This window comes from Carassius auratus, chromosome 50 (genome assembly GCF_003368295.1).
Source record: "Carassius auratus strain Wakin chromosome 50, ASM336829v1, whole genome shotgun sequence".
In the NCBI taxonomy this organism is placed as follows: domain Eukaryota; kingdom Metazoa; phylum Chordata; class Actinopteri; order Cypriniformes; family Cyprinidae; genus Carassius; species Carassius auratus.
This window is the reverse complement of record NC_039292.1, coordinates 439,764-457,328: the sequence shown is the minus strand read 5'-3', so window position 1 is coordinate 457,328 and position 17,565 is coordinate 439,764. Positions and strand designations below refer to the sequence as shown.

Sequence of the window (17,565 nt, the reverse complement as noted above, 5' to 3'; positions counted from 1 at the left end):
GAAAAGTCATTTAAAAAATATGTATTTTATTCTTGGAAACATTTGATTTATTTATTATACTTTGGTGCATAAATCTCAAATGATAGTGCAGTTCATATATTTAGAATTTGGTGTAGATTTGAGCAAATAAAATTAATTCAACTTCACTGAGACAAGTAATAGAGAAACGGTTAAAGTAACAGAATCTGTTCTTCTGTCTTCTGAGGGATCAGGATGTAGAAACACAGACGTCTTCAGATTCCCAGAGTCTCTTTGGTCACCTGACATCCGAGCAGGACATTCCCCGCACACACACACTGAGACAGATCACCCACTGAAACACACACACACACACACACACACAGATCATCAGAACTGAAGATATCTGCTCATACGTCTCTTGATGAACGCTGACTGAATGAATGTGGTCTGGAATGGAGATCTCACCTTTCTGAGAGCCGATCCATGACGCTGCCTTCATGGCCACAAACTGCCACTCCACCTGCTGCTCTATTTTACAGCCGTATAACCAGATCAGAGCCAGGAGAGTGGCCCATACTGACCCATCCACCTGTGTACAGACCATCATCCACTGCATCACTTACTGGACACTGCACACAGTCAGCACTGTGTCTTATTATGACATCATCACATCTCTCACCTGTGCTGGTTTCTGATTGGTCAGCTCATCCTCCGTCTTCCCAAACACATCGGCCAGTGTGGCGTCCAGATCCCAGCAGCCGGACGCCTTTTGGAGAGAAACCAGCTCCAGTAACAGATCCTTCTGGGGCTCTACTGTATATACACAGAGTAGGTAGTGTACAGTGTACATTTAGTACATAATGAGCTAAAAGAATATTATTTCATTTTAAACACAGCCGTTGTGTCAAGCTCATATTTGGCAGTTACTTTGTGTATTGTCCTGGAATGCATTACGTTATGGGGACCAAATGTCTACACAATAATGGAAATATCCAACAGTTTTAAAAAAAAAATTTTTTCAAAATCATGCTACATGAATTTTTCTTGTTTTGTTTGTTTGTTTGTTTTTGTAAGTGATGGTTATGCTTAGGGTAAGTGAATACAACATCCAATTTGTACAGTATAAAAAACATTATGTTTTTGGAAATCATTATACATAAAGACAGAAAACCAGACAATTCATGCCTCTACAGCAAAACTGAGCAAATACATTCTTAAAAGCATCAATGAGTTCTCTAAAATTATTGTATGTTTCTCCTACTTGATTCAGAACAATGTTTATCAGTAAAAGACTGAAAATGCTCAAAGGGAAAAAATACATTTATGATCAAAGCAAATAAGAAATATTTGTTCTGCATAAATCTAGACAAATAAAGTAGGGTGAATACTGGTAAAGTGGGACACTTTCTGATAATTTATATTCTGCATACTTTTTTATTATGATCTAAATGTCTTAGCCACTCATATGATACTATTCTAAATAGCTTAGGAGCTCTACTGTACTATAGACAATAACAAAGAAAGAAACATTAAACACAGGATGGATGACTCTTCCTCAAACACACAATGACCCCAAACCACATTTTTCAAGGTTCAACTGTCAAACTGGGACACCTTTATTGGAAAACTGGGACACTTAAAACACATTCAGTTGTTATTCAAGTATAGCCCTTATAAATTAAACACACAATAACAATATAAACAACAATATAAACAACAACAACAATAATATAAACATCACTTTTTTTAAGAAGGGGTGCAAGTACAGCAAATTCATCCCACCCCCTCCCTCGCCAACCCACAACATTTTATGTTGGGTTAAATGTATTTCATACAAATAAAAATAAATAATAATAACCTTCAATAACAGAGAGAGCTGACATTTTTTTGTCTTAAGTAACCTTCTCTGTCTAGTCTGTTGGTCTCTGGTCCTCTTTGCTTCACAATTTTTCTGTGCGTTAGAAAATGGATGTGTGACGTGAGAGCATGTGAAAAGTGTTAATTGCGTGTGTCTCATGGTGATTTGCATGAGAGCTGGCGTAGTTTAAGTCAGTCTTTGTTGAAATAACTAGCTAACTAACTAAATGTATGAGGGACATATAAAAAGGTAACTCTATTCCTCCATTAGAATTACTTAAATGGCTGTCCCAGTTTGCCAGTAATACCCTATCCCAATTTAACAATATGCTATTGGCAAACTGGGACAGTGTCAGAATCGCATAAAAACCACCCCAAGAAGATTAATATGAATGTGTTTTTTTTAAATTCTGATTCACCATTACATCCCTTTAACAAAATATGTAACAATTATAAATGATCCATGAGTTGTTTTATTTTTATGACCTTAACATTATTCACCCCAGAATGCTATGTCATTTTACTTACCATCACAGTTCACTGCAAGGTCATTATATATGATGTGCCACACCCCGGAAGTGATGTCATAGCCACAGAATTTTTTTGCACATACTTGCTACTGATGAGCTCAGTGTTGATTTTTAGTATAAAAAACATATCCATGTAAAGATATAAATTATTAAGCTTAACTGTCCCACTTTACCCATTGTCCCACTTTACCAGTATTCACCCTACATCACAGTGTCAGTTGGTATGTGAAGGAGACTTCAGTGTCTGGTTCATTCACCCTTTCTTGCCGATGATGCACGACAGCCTTCAACCATCATCCTTGAGTGTCTAAACGATTTAGAATCTGTCAAAAAAAAATTGCACAAAAAGTGAAGAAATACAAATAATAAGCAAACAAGAAACGCTCTGAAATGCGTCTGCATTTTTATTTCTTGCAGATCCTGGTGCTATAAGAGATCTCACCATCACAGAAGAAAAAACAACATGCATTAAAAAATAAAACACCCTAAATACATAAACACATAAGAAAAGAGAAGTCAATATGATTAATCTTACCATGATTACGAGACAGGGCTTGACCCAGTTTCCCTAAAAACAAATGAAGTTCACGTTTTGTTAACTGTTAGTGCGATTTAGTGCTCTCTATTTAGTGCTGTGGTTTGGGAAGGCTTGTAAACCTATTTTGTGGAATGCAATGAAATCAATAAGTTTGCCAAATGTCACATTCTTCACTCTTTCATAAAACTAATATTACATTGAGGTGCACTTACCCAGCAGTGATTTAGGCTTAGCTTGTTTATATTCTCTGAATTTAGATGCCGGTGGCTGAACCGGTTGAGCGGCTAAAAACAGAGAAAGATAAGATCAGAAAAGATAAACACGTGGAACACTTTCTGTCAGGGAAAATACAAAAAACACACATACGTACACATTCAGAGCATTAAAACAGCACTGACATGAGACTGAAAAGAAGAGTCTATATGATTTATCTTACCACACGAGGCTACACAATCCATTTCTAAAAAACGAGTACATTTCAATAATCTGCTCATAGCAAATGTAAACTGTTAAATCACAATGAACTACAGTGGGTTGAAATTGTAAGTTTAATTGAATTTCACATTTCCGAAGTAAACTTGAGTGGCACATGTCATCTGTTTGTTGACTGATTTATTTGAACGGCCAAAAGTTGAGACATTTTTCCTCAAATTTAAATTAAAAAGGCAACATGTTTTTATTTTCGGCATGAAAACTAGAAGCTGCTCGCATGATAATGTAGCATAATAATAGTTTGAAGCATGGAATAATGCCTTTCACATACTATTTTTTTCAAGAATAATAAGTAGTCCACTTCAATTCCAGTTAAGAAATATATTTCCAAAACACAAACAGATAAAATAAATGACTTATGTTTTCTTTCTGGTTTATATAAGACTGAACAACAATTCTAAACAAAAAAATTGCTTAAAAGATTGTTTTTTACTACATGTTGTCATATGAACTGATAGTCAGTAACTACATTGATTTCAGTAGCTCAGAAAGCTGTAAGCTGTATGTGTGATTCACTATAAAGAACCGCTTCATTAGAGTCATCTGCTCTGGAATCAGACTACACCGTTCACGCGGTCTCTTTCATGCAGACTTGTGTTTTTGGCTATCGTGTGGCATCTCACGGTCTCAATACATGAGGGCTGTGGTTTTTAGATGTGTGTCAAGATAAATGTACCTCAACATTTGAATATGCCCTACTTTCTGTTTTACTCCGTTGCGGTTTGACTAGCTGGCTTTAAACACAAAATCAGCTTCTGTGTGAATCTTTTCATACTCATTCTGAACTCTCATTGGTTGTGTGGTTTGGTGAGGATGATAAATCAATAATTAAATGTACCAATTTTGTAATACGCCTTGAGAAAACATTTCATACTTCACAGAACTGTTACATTGAGTTGCATTTACCTTTTAGTGACAATGAATCGATGTCCTACGGGGAATGAAACCAAAGGTCAGAACAGATTCAGATCTGGAGAAATAGTCAACAACAGAAATATCCAAAAGGACTAACAAACAAGATTAGGTTTGGAATAGGGATTGATTGTTATGGAGACACAAGAAACCATCACACACAACAGATAGAAAATAACCATTCACCACATCATAATGTTCCCAACATATCAAATATCATAATCTAAGAAGTGTTAAGAAAGGCATCAGACAGATAAAATACACAACTATACAGACACAAACGGAGCACTGGCATGACAGACAGCACAGAACAGTCGACATTATCACTTACTATGCAATAGTTGATTGTACTCCGCCCTAAAAAACAAATTCATTCATTTTAATGAGCTGTACACACACAAAATGTAAACTGTTACATGGCATGACATTCTTAAATCATAATTTTAACTGTATTTGAATATTTTCTGAAGAAAATGTGGTGCTTAAAATGACATTGCCACATATTGGTGCTGTTGGAAAATTTGAACCCTTGATTTTGATGAACTGAAATCAGCAAATATCTCAAATCTATGTGACAGGGTTGTGAAATTATTATAAAAATGGACATATCCTCATAAGTTCACATACAGACACAATGAGAAACTAATGTGTGTCTGCACTCTTCCCTGCAGCAGGGGCCCTTTCACGAATTGTATTATAACTTATTATTTGTTTAAGTGTGACTTAAGTTCAATTCAATTGACTTTTGGCTGGTAATGTGTCTCATTACATACAAATGACAGATTGTGTTTATCTTACCACATATTGGCGCAGCAAGTGCGTGAATGAAATCTGAATAATCTTAAAGAGATAAACACATCAGTGTAAACGTCAAATACTCAAGTGACAGTAAAAGTGACAATCGATGCACTAACCGCATGTCTGCACTCTTCTCTGCTGCAGGGGTCCTTTCACAGTCTGTCTGCTGTCTTTATTAACAGCAATGAAGGCTGTATGAACACTGCTCACTCCTGCCTGAACACTGAGCTCCACCATCCTGCTCCTGATGCCCTCAACATCTGCAGCACCTGACCTCTTCTCCTGCTCCAGAGAACGGATCAGGGTCCGAGCCGCCAGCCGGTGGATGGACAGACTGCAGAAACATGGAGCAAATGTGTTGGATTAGAAAAGAAAACACTCTGTGTCACTCCAGTTCAGGATGTTTCTATGTGTGTTACCCAGTTTCCTCAGTGGGTTTGAGGCAGAAGTGGAGCTGGTTTGTTACTGGTTGATCTTTAAGACTGTATTTGACGGTCACTGTTCCCTCAGAGCCTCCTGAACTCTGTAAGAGAGAGAAAAGACAGATTTTTTTATAATATAAACAAATGAGAGACACGTGTCTCTAATTCTCATTAAAGAAACTTTAAACCATCTCACCTCTCCTTTCAGTTGGGCATAAATGAGTGTCCTTTGACCCTGGAAGAGCACATTGATGGGAGGAGACAGTGTTTCAACAGTAAGACCATCTGGAAGGGTCCAATCCACAGAGATATTAACCACAGCGGGCTGCAGAGCAAACCTGAGCGACTGCATCACCTGATATAGTTTGAAGAGAAAGAGAAACCATTGAGACATTTGACCAGGAAACATCTGTGCCTTTGAAATCCAGTGAAGAGCTTTACTTTGGGCTGCATGCGGTCTGTGTCTGTGATGAACTGAGCGTGACCAGATCCCTCTCTGGCCATTCCTGTGATGAGGGCGGCACTCGCACCCTCACCAATCCCGAACGAGAAACACCTGAAGACACGATCAGCTCTGTTACTGTTAGTGATGAAGATATGAATGATGCACAGATCAAACCCAGCAGAGCTTTACCTGTGAGAGTGAGCGTGACTTTTCACCAGGTCCAGCACCTCTTTAGTGTTTCCCACCTCTCCATCAGTGAAGACGAAGAGCTGAAGAGAGAAAACAGTCTTAAATCTTTGACTTCACTTCGTTACAGTGCATTGTTCAGGTGTAAGCGGAGGTGTTGTACCTGTCTGGGGTGATCGGGGTGACAGCGCTGACTGTAGATGTGTTTTAGAGGCGTTAAAATCTCTGTGCCGCCCATGTCTGATTTCATTTCCTTCACTCTCTTCAGAGCCTGATCCATTGTTTCCTGATTATACACGACACTCTGACTGCAAAGATACACAGAAACACATCTCACCTCCACTGACACATTTCAAAACTGTATATCTGTCAATGATAGATACTAACGGGAAGAAGGACTCAAAATGAGAGCCAAATCCATAGATATTGAAGTAGCATCCCATGGGCAGACTCTTCAACAATAACAGCAGAGTGTCCTAGAGAGAGACATGGAAAGAAAATCAACTTGAGAACAAAACTATTTACTTTCTTAATGCACATTCCTGGTTTAATTGTGCACAAAAAATGGTTAGTCTCTGTAATTTTTCACCAAGATTACATAATTTTTTCTATGATAATAAATGATGTATTGAATGTTAAATATTACCTTTGCACTTTCAATGCGCATCTTTGCTCCTTTCCCATAATGCATCATGCTGCCCATACTGCCTGATCTGTCAATCACAAAAACAAACTCACCTCGAGTTGCCAGTGATTTCTTTACGTCCTCTGGGAACTCTGGGTACAAACTTATCATGACCACTGGGTCTCTCATCAGAGAGCCTGAAATAAAGAAATAGAGAGTCAGTGACAGCTTGGTCACTCAATCCCATAACGCCAGTGAGCTGCAGGTCGTACCTGGCGGGGCAGTGGTCACTCCTGCCTCCACTATAGCAGAGGGCTGATGGGTATCCTGATAGAACACAAACAGCTCAAAGTCCTTATCAAACATGTGACCAGGACTCAGATTCACCTGCACACATAAACAACACATGCTTCAAACTGCTCTGCTCACACATCCAGATAAACACATGAAGACACACAGTACCGTGGCCTGAGTGTGATCAGACTGCAGGAACACTAGAGGATCCAGAGAGCAGTTGGACTCTAGTTTGGAGATGGGCTTTGGAGAGCTCACATGGACACTGAGAGTCAGCGTGTAGGGAACAGCTCCACATCCTGATGAAATCTCTGAGACGATACCAGCACCTGAACCTGACACGCACACACACACACACACACACACACACACACAGAGTGTGTCAGAACCAGCTTCTCTCCTGTAATAAAGTGTGTGTCAGAGCTGCTGCAGTACCTGCTGGTGTGTATCGAGGGTTGAGTACAGCCGGCAGACAGAAGCGCAGCGAGTGGTCGGCCTGCACAGCGAGCTCAGTGATGTAGATGATGGTGACAGCAGCGTTCTGACCCGCCGACAGACACCCCACACTCAGTCTGAACACATCAGGACTCTCAGCGCTCTCTTCCAACAGAAACGCCTGCTGACCCGAACTCACAGCATCATCATACTGATCCCTCGCCTGCAAGATACAGTTTAATTAAAAGGTGACGTGTAGTATGAATATACAAATCAATGTCCTGCAGATTTCTAATTGGACTCACGCTTTCTTTGTCCTGCACCTCTGCCACAATCTCCTGCTCTCCGATCTTGGCACTGAAGTGGCAGACAGCAGCATCAGCAGGCAGAGGGAAGACGAACAAGGCCTCCAGGGGGCGCTCTTCCTCATTCACATACTGCAGAGTGGAGGAGACTGTGGCTACATGATCCTGAACCCGAACCTGCACCGAGATGCTCTTCAGAGGCACTGAGTTACACAAAACAACACAACAACATCACAAATACAGCTCAAAAACAGCAGAACAACATCCCAAATACAGCAGAGCACTGAATGATTTTTAGCATTCTGTAGGTGCAGTTGATGAATTTAGAGATGAACTGAATTTTATGAAGTTGTACGAATTTAGGAACATTTCTGATACTGTTGTCAGACACCAGGAGTTGGATTAAAGGGGTGCTATACTGCTTTTTCAACTTTAGTTAGTTTGTAATGTTTCTGTTTGAGAAAAAACAAAAATCTACAAAGTTTCAAAACTCAAAGTCCAATTTAAAAAGAGATCATTTATTTAGAAGAAGTCACTTTTTAAAAACTACAATTAACGACTTGTTTTGGACTACAACAATTTTTTTCCGGGATTTGTAACATCACAAAAAGAAGACAAAGATTGTTATCACTATGTCAGAGACACGCTAGCTTTCCCAATAGAGTTGTTACAATAATCCGGGTTTAAATCGAGCTCAAATTGATTTAATTTTGACGCAATATTTACACTGAAGCTGGCAGGCGGCTATGGTAAGGGGCAGAGCCATATAGAGTGAGAGTTGTGACAACTCCATTGATTCCAATGGAACGCCTTTTTTACAGCAATGGCGGCTCGTGGAGCCTCAAAATATTTCCTGGAAGTATCAGCAAACCGATGCCGCGCCGTAGAGATGCAGCAGAACAAACCATTTGTGACTTTTTTTTCAAAGATAAGACGTTAAAATAATACGATTGTATATTACCAGTACATCTAAATAACAATAAATTGTAAGTTAAAACCTTCTGGTAGATTATTACTCATTAAATGAGTAGATTTAAGGGATGTTATCAGATAACTAACAGATTAGGCTAGGATTGGAGCTGAATAAAGTTAGTAACGAACACCCTATTAATTGTAAAATCTGTTCTCTTAATTCAGTTTCATCCATCGTGTTTGGAATAAAAAAAAAAGGAGTATAAACATATTTTTTGCAGGGTGGGGAAAGTTAGCTAACCTTACATAGCCTATTACGTTAGTTCAATACAGAGCCATATAGAGAGAGAGTTGCGACAACGGAAGTTCGAAATGTTTGGTTGTCACGTGATTCGTGTAGACTTCAAATAGTTCAAGGAAGTGCGTTGGCGGCCATTCAAACAGATAGAGTAGAGTGACAGAACTGCGATTTCTGGTAATAAGGAGTCAATAAATGCCTTTATTTTATATATTTATACAACACACCGACATATGTATGTAGCATTAGTATGAAGTTACAGCAATGTTGTTTATAAAATATCAAATCGGGGAGTTCTGTCACTCTACTCTATCTGTTTGAATGGCCGCCAATGCACTTCCTGGAACTATTTGAAGTCTACACGAATCACGTGACAACCAAACATTTCGAACTTCCGTTGTCGCAACTCTCTCTCTATATGGCTCTGGTAAGGGGCATGACATTTCAAGACCAGGCGCCGAGAGGTGCCAATCACAGCACAGACTGGCCCAGCTTACCAATCATAGCGCACTTCGTTTTCAGAAGGCGGGCCTTCATTTGATACAGGAACTATTTGGACCATTCATGCCAGATTTGGGAGAGAGATGTTGTAATATTATTAAATATTTGAAAATAATTAGTTTTTCGAACAATCTATGATAGCCTGTTCTAGTAAACCCCTAAAACAAAATCAAGACCTTGTAAAATAGCATATGGACCCCTTTAATAAGAACATATTGAAAAAAAACAATTATAAAAACAAGAACGTGTGTGTATATAATTAATATTTCTGAGTTTAAGAAAGCAAACGAGAAAAAGTGACAACTTATGACATTCAGAAGAACAGTGTTTTCGGGTAAAATTACTTTCATTATAAAACTGAGACAAATCCGTCGCCACACACTGTGTGGGAAAAAAAACACCTCAACTCTCCAACATTAAAATCTGAATTTCAGGAAACAAACAGGTAACAGCAAACAGGTGAATTCATACCTGATTCTTTATTCTGAGTCACAAGACCGCAAATCTCCATTCTGACGCTACTTCTGTTTACTTCAAATCGAAAGTAAAGTAAAACACCGATCCAGCTGCCTTGATCTTTACAGGCCGAATAAAATGTCGAGTAAATCTGAGTTTTTAATAATAACAAATGTTTATGGAAAAGGTAAGACGATTTCCCGAAGTTGCTCAATGACCGTTGCAGTAGCCTATCAGTAAGAAAGACAATAGCAGACCGTCGTGCCTAATGAATATTAATTGCTTCGTGCGCCATACAAACAGGTTGGATTCATGAATATTAATTAGGTTACGTTTGGAACTTTTGTTCTCAGCACAGTTTTGAGCTGTTACATTTGAATACCATTTCCGCATTGCACAGATGGTTGTTTATTTAAGGGGTTTTTCCTCTGTCCTTTTCAAAACAGTCATTCAAGTTATAATTTCCTTATTTTAAAAGCCATATTTAACAATCAAGACATTATTCCTGTTGTGCAAAAGGTCCTTGATTGAGGACCAACAGCTCTAATAAATCACTGAAAGACAAAGAAAATGAGTTCTGTTTACTTGTTTTTTAAATCGTTGATTCAAAATATTTTTAGTAACAGCATTCCCTTTAAATTAATATAAAGGAAACATAAAAAAAAGAAAAGAAATGGAGGCTATTTTTACTTTGATACATAAAACTCAAATGATAGTGCAGATCACATAGAATTACAATTTGTGGTTGATCTGAGCAAATAATACAGAATAAATGTTAAAGAAACAAGTAACAGAGTAACAGTAAATGTAACGGTTTCTGTTCTTCTGTCTTCTGGGGGATCAGGATGTAGAAACACAGACGTCTTCAGATTCCCAGAGTCTCTTTGGTCACCTGACATCCGAGCAGGACATTCCCCGCACACACACACTGAGACAGATCACCCACTGAAACACACACACACACACACACACAGATCATCAGTGTGTGTCAAAGAGCTGAAGATATCTGCTCAAACGTCTCTTGATGAACGCTGACTGAATGAATGTGGTCTGGAATGGAGATCTCACCTTTCTGAGAGCCGATCCATGACGCTGCCTTCATGGCCACAAACTGCCACTCCACCTGCTGCTCTATTTTACAGCCGTATAACCAGATCAGAGCCAGGAGAGTGGCCCATACTGACCCATCCACCTGTGTACAGACCATCATCCACTGCATCACTTACTGGACACTGCACACAGTCAGCACTGTCTTATTATGACATCATCACATCTCTCACCTGTGCTGGCTTCTGATTGGTCAGCTCATCCTCCGTCTTCCCAAACACATCGGCCAGTGTGGCGTCCAGATCCCAGCAGCCGGACGCCTTTTGGAGAGAAACCAGCTGCAGTAACAGATCCTTCTGGGGCTCAGGTGCAGCTGAACACACATACACACACATTAAGGACAAGGGTAAAATGAACAGAGAGAAGAACATCTCTCTCTCACACACACACACACACACAAACAGGGTTGTAAACCTTTTTACATATTAAGAAAATTAATTACGTGACATGTCTGTGTGATTTGGGGCACCATCCTTACTATTAAACACACTCATGGAAAAACACATAAAATGTTTCTACATATAAAAGCATCTAATTCCCATACAAACCCCACTTCTGTTTCCTGTTTCAAGACATGTTTTTAGGATTGGAGCTACACTGTAAAAGCTATGGGCCAAATCAGTCAGGGATTTCTCCCGGTGGCCAACCCGGACCTGGTACCATCTTGTGTAACACGACATGAAAACAACAATCAGTTCTTCAAACATTTCATATTTCACTCCTTCACAAAACTAACACTGAGGCACTATACCTAACGATGACTTAAAGCATCCAAAGGACTTTTAAAGTGTGTCAGGATCCTGTCACTAGGATCCAACTTCAATAAAGTCCTCACACTTACTGAGTCCTTGTCTCATCCCTTTCCCATACCTGACAATATATTCAGTATATATATATATTTTTTTTAAGCAGCCTGATGCCTTTTGGAGAGAAACCAGCTGCAGTAACAGGTCTGCAGGTGAATACACATTTAGAGAGACAGAAGTTCATGCGTCGTTTAAAAACCTGTTCAACAGTAATTCTGATATTTTCACATAACACAATTAGCAATAAAGGGGGTTAGTGTCCTTGTTTTTTGATAATTACATTTGTAGTGTAAGGTAATGGTTTGTTTATTGTTGTGTGTGTGTTGGCTCTTTATCCTCGGTTGGTTGTTTTGACCTCAACATTGGACAATGTTTGGATTGACATACTACCATAACGTTCTCACTATTTATACAAAAATGCAATGTGGATTACTTTTCTTACCTCTTCTTACTCTGGGCGCACGATCCTTCGCAAAATGGAAAAGACAGAAAACAAGAGAATTCACGTCTCTTAGCAAAACTGAACAAATACATTTTCTTTATAATGTTTCAGATATGAATAAATATTTTAGAAGAAAAATCATGAACACATCTATGATCAGAGCAAAAGAGAAACTTTTTTTTTTTTTTGTCATCTCTGAAGGATAAATGAAGTTGTACATCACAGTGTTGATGCCCTGAATGAATCTGGTGAAAGAGGGTGTGGGTGTGTGTGTGTGTGTGTGTGTGTGTGTTTGTGTGTTAGATTTTACACTTTCTCGTCATTACCAATACTGAATAACAATCCTGGCCCTTTGAGCCTAAAAACATTGGGGAATCTGCTACATCTGCCGAAACTACACCAGCACACTCATCTGTTAGGAAATAAACTAAAGTGAACAAACAGAAATAATAAATATGCAAACAAGAAAAGCTCTAAATGGAAACCTTTTTTTTCTTGAGAGACCACATAAGGACTTCACCATCACTAACTAACGGGCACAAACATCCATATGTATAGATACATAATTACAATTATTTAGTCTCACACACAAAATAACAATTGTATATTTTCAGTATGTATCCGCAATAATAATAAAACTACTTTTCTCACATGCAGTCTTATAAGATGTTGGCCTCTAACTTCATTTGCATTAACAAATATTAGTTAAAGTTTGAAGTTTGAAATACTAAATAATTCAATACTGGTGTCTCTGGACAGTCTGTTGACTAAATGTATGCATCCTGGGATGCTGTTTAAAGGAGTCTCCATGCTCATTATTCACTCCAGCTCACACACATTAATGCATTGTTACTCCATTAGGTGGCAGCAAGTGACAAACTGCGTCTGAAATCGCCTTCAATCTTATAATCAAGTTATCATTTCATTTGATAAATTAATAAATAAATTTGATCGATACTGACTTAATCTGACTAGAAACAGCCTTTGCGTCTTATTCTTAATTAATTAATCAATAACATTTAAGAATTCAACATGAAAGATTGGTTTTTCGTTTAAAAAAATTGCCCAATAAGTTAATGTAATGGGGCAAATATTCTAACTACGCTGATTTAAGGTAAGCAATAGATACAAAACTACATTTACACTACAAAAAAAGTAAAAGTATAACAGTTCTTAGATCCTGCACCCTATAAAGTGCAATTTGAATGGCATCCTTACCATAAAACACATAAAAAATTTCACATGCAAACCCGACACACACACACACACACACACAGAAAAAAGATAAAAGTAGTCAGTATGATTTATCTCACCATGATTAAGAGACAGGGCTTGACGCAGTTTCCCTAAAACAAATTAAGTTGGCATCTTGTTAACGGTCAAGTGATTGGGAATCATTTAGTGTTCTCTGTTTAGTGCTGTGGATGAGGAGGCTTATAAACCAAGAATTAAAGGGTTAGTTCACCTACAAATTCAAATTAGCCTGTGTTTTAATCACCCTCAAAGCATCCAGGTGTGTATGTGTCTTTATTCTTTCTGAATAATACAGTCGGAGTTATATTAAAGATTGTCCTGGCTCTTCCAAGCCCTTCAGTGGGGGTAAGTGAGTGTTGGTTGTCAACAGTTCAGAAGATGTAAAATAAAGTGCGTGCATCCATAATAAAAAGTCCCTTACACGGCTCCAGGGGGAGAATAAAGGCCTCCTGTAGTGAATCCATGCATTTTTGTAAGATAAATATCCATATTTCATCCTTAATAAACACTTCCTCTGACTGTGGTACATGGAAGACGTTCAGGCGGATGACGAAGGTTATATGCATCATGCGCGTGTCTATGGGAAATGAAGGAGCAAAGGAAAACCTAAGTCTCAGGCTCATATCGAAATCCTCCGACATCTTTCTTTACAAATCCACATTTTGTGATTCGTATTCGTGGACGCCATTTTGTTTTTTCTCCATATCCTTAACTTATCATGCGACGTTGACATCTTACAGTAAGTACATCATCCGCCAGAATATCTTCCACGTAGTGAGAGATAAGTGATTATTACATTTGAAATATGGATATTTATCTTACAAAAATGCATGGATTCACTACAGGAGGCCATTGAATTCATCTTTATTGACTTTTATGAATTTTGGGGGGGTGAACTAACCCTTTAGATGAACCAGTTTTGTAAAACGTAATGATTAATTTCTTCAAACATTGCATCCTTCACTCTTTCATGAAGCTAATATTACATTGAGGTGCACTTACCCAGCAGTGATTTAGACTTAGCTTGTTTAGATGCCGGTGTCTGAACCCGTCGAGCGCCTACAAGCAGAGAAAGCTAAGATCAGAACAGATTCAGAGAAACTGCAGAGAACAGACACTTCCTACAAAACTAAAAAAACACGAAAAGCTCTGAAATAAAGAATGATTGAAATTAACATCTTTGGCCAGAAACAATTTTGCTATTTCCTTTGTATTGTTTTTTTTTTTTTTCAATGAACCCATAAAAAGAGGTACACTCAGCACTTTTAGTACTCAGTCATTTCCAGTGAATGCTACTGAACTGATGTTGTGACCTCTATTTTAGAAAATACCACCAACACATTCCTGTAAAACATGAAACCCACACAGATTGAAAAGACCCACTTACCACATCCTCACTAAAACAAAAAAAACCTGTACATTTCACACCTTAATTAGGTCAAATCAACTCCTCAAATTAAACTGTAAAGTGATGAGAAAAGCATGTGGAGTGGAAATACAAAAACACAAACCGAACATTAAGACAGCACTGAAACGAGAGAATGAAAAGAAGAGTCTATTACCAGACAAGGCTCCGTATTCAACATCTAAAAAACAAATACATTTCACATCAACATGAGCTGCTCACACCAAATGTAAACAGTGAAGTGAATAACAGTATTTTGAAACAATAATTTTAAATGGATTTTAACATTTCTAAAAAATAAAAATAGTGATCCCTGGGTCATTCTAAACCCTGGGTAAATGAAATCCTGGGTTTACATTTCGGATTGCTCAATGTACTCAGGGTTAACAATGCATTCTGGGTATTATTGAGCTGCTGTTTCACACTGTACATTCCTGTACCTTGGGTTAATGTCCTTATTTGCATATTTTCTGTAAAGGTTTGGTTTAAGTCATTAACAGTTACAGACTGAAATGCATAAAAATACACTCTTTCACATAACTAATATTACATTGAGGTGCACTTACTTCACCCACAAGTGACTTACGCTTAGTATCTTTAGAGATGTCTGTCAGAGGAGCATATGTGTCTACAGGAAGAGAAAGCCAAGGTAAGAAGAGATTCAGATCTGGAGAAACAGACAAGAACAAACACATCCAGAACTAACAAACAAAATAACTCTGGAATATGGATGGATTTATTTGGACATTTGTGACCCAAGACAAATTTGCTATAATCCTAAAAGATGAAACCCTCTATTTGCTTTACGTTGGTTATTGTGTGGAGTCTCACCGTTTTTCAGTGTCTTACACCATAAATGCTACAGTTTTTATATGTTTTGCCAAGTTAAATGTACTGTAATGTGTGAACAACCCCTTAATCATGCTGTGGTTCGGTGAGGATGGTAAAACATTAATTAAATGTACCAGTTTTGTAATATGACATGTAAACAACAATTATTGCTTCAAACATTTCATACTTCACAGAAATATCACATTAAAGTGCATTTACCTGTCTTGTACAGCGGGTTACAGGCAATGAAAGCAAAGGTCAGAACAGATTCAGATCTGGAGAAACAGTCAAGAACAGACACATCCAACAGAACTAACAAACAAGAAAAGGTCTGAAACAGGGATTGACTGATGAGTGTTTATATATAAAAGAATCCATTTACCACATCCTCTCTACAACAGGGACATTTACATTTTAACAAGCCCAAATCAACACCTCGAATGTTTTAAACTGTGAAATGACAAGAAAGGCATTTGAAATTCTGACAGTCGTTTCTCTTGTGCAAACACAAATAAATGTTCCAAACAAATCCACAGCAGAACTGTTTCCCTCTCTCTTTTGAATGAATCGGATGAGTCAATGCTTCATGCTTCAATTTGCCATTTATGAAGACAGGCATATATATATATATATATATATATATATATATATATATATATATATATATATATATATATATATATATATATATATATATATATATATATATATATATATTTATTAGGGGTGTAACTGTACGTGTATTCGTACCGGACCGTTTCGGTACAGGGCTTTCAGTACGGTGCACGTGTGTACCGAATGACCGAATGCAATATTTTGTTTGCGGAAGATATACATTTTCATGTTTCCAAACGAACATATTAAGTGGCGGAAGTCTTCGCGTTCAGCGCAAATCCCGCCCATAGACAGTAAAAGAAATGGTGACAGCGACCACATTGGAACTCAATTGAGACAAGTGAAGCCCATTTTTAGCGTTTTTTAGCATTTCCGTTTTTGACGAGCAGACTCAAACGAAGCTTGACGACGTCAGCAACCTGTCTGACAGATGTAAATCTTCTAGTAGCTGTGCGTGCAAACTGCCATCGTTAATCTTGCAGAGACGACGAGCTTGAGCGGGGAGTTCTTTGGAGCAAGCTTCTCCTCCTGTTTGTACGGTAATTTCTCTTCTGTGCGACAGAGAGTCGAGTGGTTATGATGCAATCGTCAGCCCTTTTTTTACAAAAACTGTTTCTACGTGGCCATAACGTAACATAGAAGGTAATGGAGCCCTTTATACATTGTTGTGTATCTTTAGAAATAAATAATGGACAAACTGAGTCGGTAACACTTTAGAATAAGGTTCCATTAGTTAATGTTAGTTAACTACTTTCGTTAACATGAACTAAGCAAGAACAATCCTTCTACAGCATTTATAAATCTTAGTTCATGTTAATTTCAACATTTACTAATGCATTATTTAAATCAAAAGTTGTGCTTGTTAACATTAGTTAATGCACTGTGAATTACCATGAATAACTGTATTTTCATTAACTAACATTAACGAAGATGAATAAATACAGTAATAAATGTATTATTCATTGTTTGTTCATGTTAATTAATACATTAACTAACATTAACTAATGGAACCTTATTCTAAAGTGTTACCACTGAGTCTTTAAAAGCCTCAGATGTAAAGTTATTCGCTGTCAAAGTGACGCCAAAATGAATGGGAGTCAGTGGGAATGCTAACACAAGTGAAGTTCTGCTACAAGAT

The 17,565-nt window shown here is 37.9% G+C and overlaps 2 protein-coding genes across 10 annotated transcripts in view; both read right to left on the bottom strand.

Moving 5' to 3' along the window:
• Positions 1-11: 11 nt before the first annotated feature.
• Positions 12-17,565, bottom strand: part of LOC113066537 (von Willebrand factor A domain-containing protein 5A-like) — a 39,130-nt gene continuing 21,576 nt past the window's right edge. Inside the window, exons 1-22 of one of the 9 annotated variants that reach the window (XM_026238416.1) lie at positions 9,983-10,500; positions 7,801-8,003; positions 7,496-7,718; positions 7,229-7,395; positions 7,039-7,153; positions 6,788-6,963; positions 6,529-6,617; positions 6,305-6,449; positions 6,145-6,224; positions 5,952-6,066; positions 5,707-5,865; positions 5,508-5,611; positions 5,205-5,422; positions 5,089-5,130; positions 4,622-4,647; positions 4,285-4,309; positions 3,099-3,170; positions 2,884-2,916; positions 2,606-2,671; positions 641-774; positions 427-550; positions 13-313 (exon numbers count right to left, since the gene is read on the bottom strand). In XM_026238416.1, the coding sequence (XP_026094201.1) occupies positions 234-313; positions 427-550; positions 641-774; positions 2,606-2,671; positions 2,884-2,916; positions 3,099-3,170; positions 4,285-4,309; positions 4,622-4,647; positions 5,089-5,130; positions 5,205-5,422; positions 5,508-5,611; positions 5,707-5,865; positions 5,952-6,066; positions 6,145-6,224; positions 6,305-6,449; positions 6,529-6,617; positions 6,788-6,963; positions 7,039-7,153; positions 7,229-7,395; positions 7,496-7,718; positions 7,801-8,003; positions 9,983-10,022 (2,436 nt within the window). In that variant the 5' untranslated portion in view covers positions 10,023-10,500 and the 3' untranslated portion in view covers positions 13-233. Of the gene's footprint in view, positions 314-426; positions 551-640; positions 775-2,605; positions 2,672-2,883; positions 2,917-3,098; positions 3,171-4,284; positions 4,310-4,621; positions 4,648-5,088; positions 5,131-5,204; positions 5,423-5,507; positions 5,612-5,706; positions 5,866-5,951; positions 6,067-6,144; positions 6,225-6,304; positions 6,450-6,528; positions 6,618-6,787; positions 6,964-7,038; positions 7,154-7,228; positions 7,396-7,495; positions 7,719-7,800; positions 8,004-9,982; positions 10,501-17,565 lie in introns of those variants that run through there. The other 8 variants (XM_026238420.1, XM_026238418.1, XM_026238421.1 and 5 more) reach the window with 8 other exon arrangements.
• On the bottom strand, positions 10,662-15,691 carry LOC113066541 (von Willebrand factor A domain-containing protein 5A-like). The gene is made up of 9 exons (XM_026238432.1): positions 15,568-15,691; positions 15,139-15,162; positions 14,579-14,635; positions 13,636-13,668; positions 12,649-12,734; positions 12,323-12,347; positions 11,248-11,387; positions 11,036-11,159; positions 10,662-10,912 (listed from the first exon to the last, which is right to left on the bottom strand). Exons 1-9 carry the CDS (start codon positions 15,674-15,676, stop codon positions 10,833-10,835), a joined length of 678 nt encoding a protein of 225 aa, XP_026094217.1. The 5' UTR covers positions 15,677-15,691; the 3' UTR covers positions 10,662-10,832.

Excerpts from the sequence above, each read along its gene's own strand:
- LOC113066541 (XM_026238432.1), bottom strand. The coding sequence starts at position 15,676 with ATGTGTTTGTTCTTGTCTGTTTCTCCAGATCTGAATCTCTTCTTACCT. Across the intron at positions 12,348-12,648 it reads AGGATTGTTATTCAGTATTG|GATCGTGCGCCCAGAGTAAG; the intron begins GTAATGACGAGA and ends CATTTTGCGAAG. Across the intron at positions 11,388-12,322 it reads TGCGCCCAGAGTAAGAAGAG|CTGCACCTGAGCCCCAGAAG; the intron begins GTAAGAAAAGTA and ends ATGTGTGTTCAG.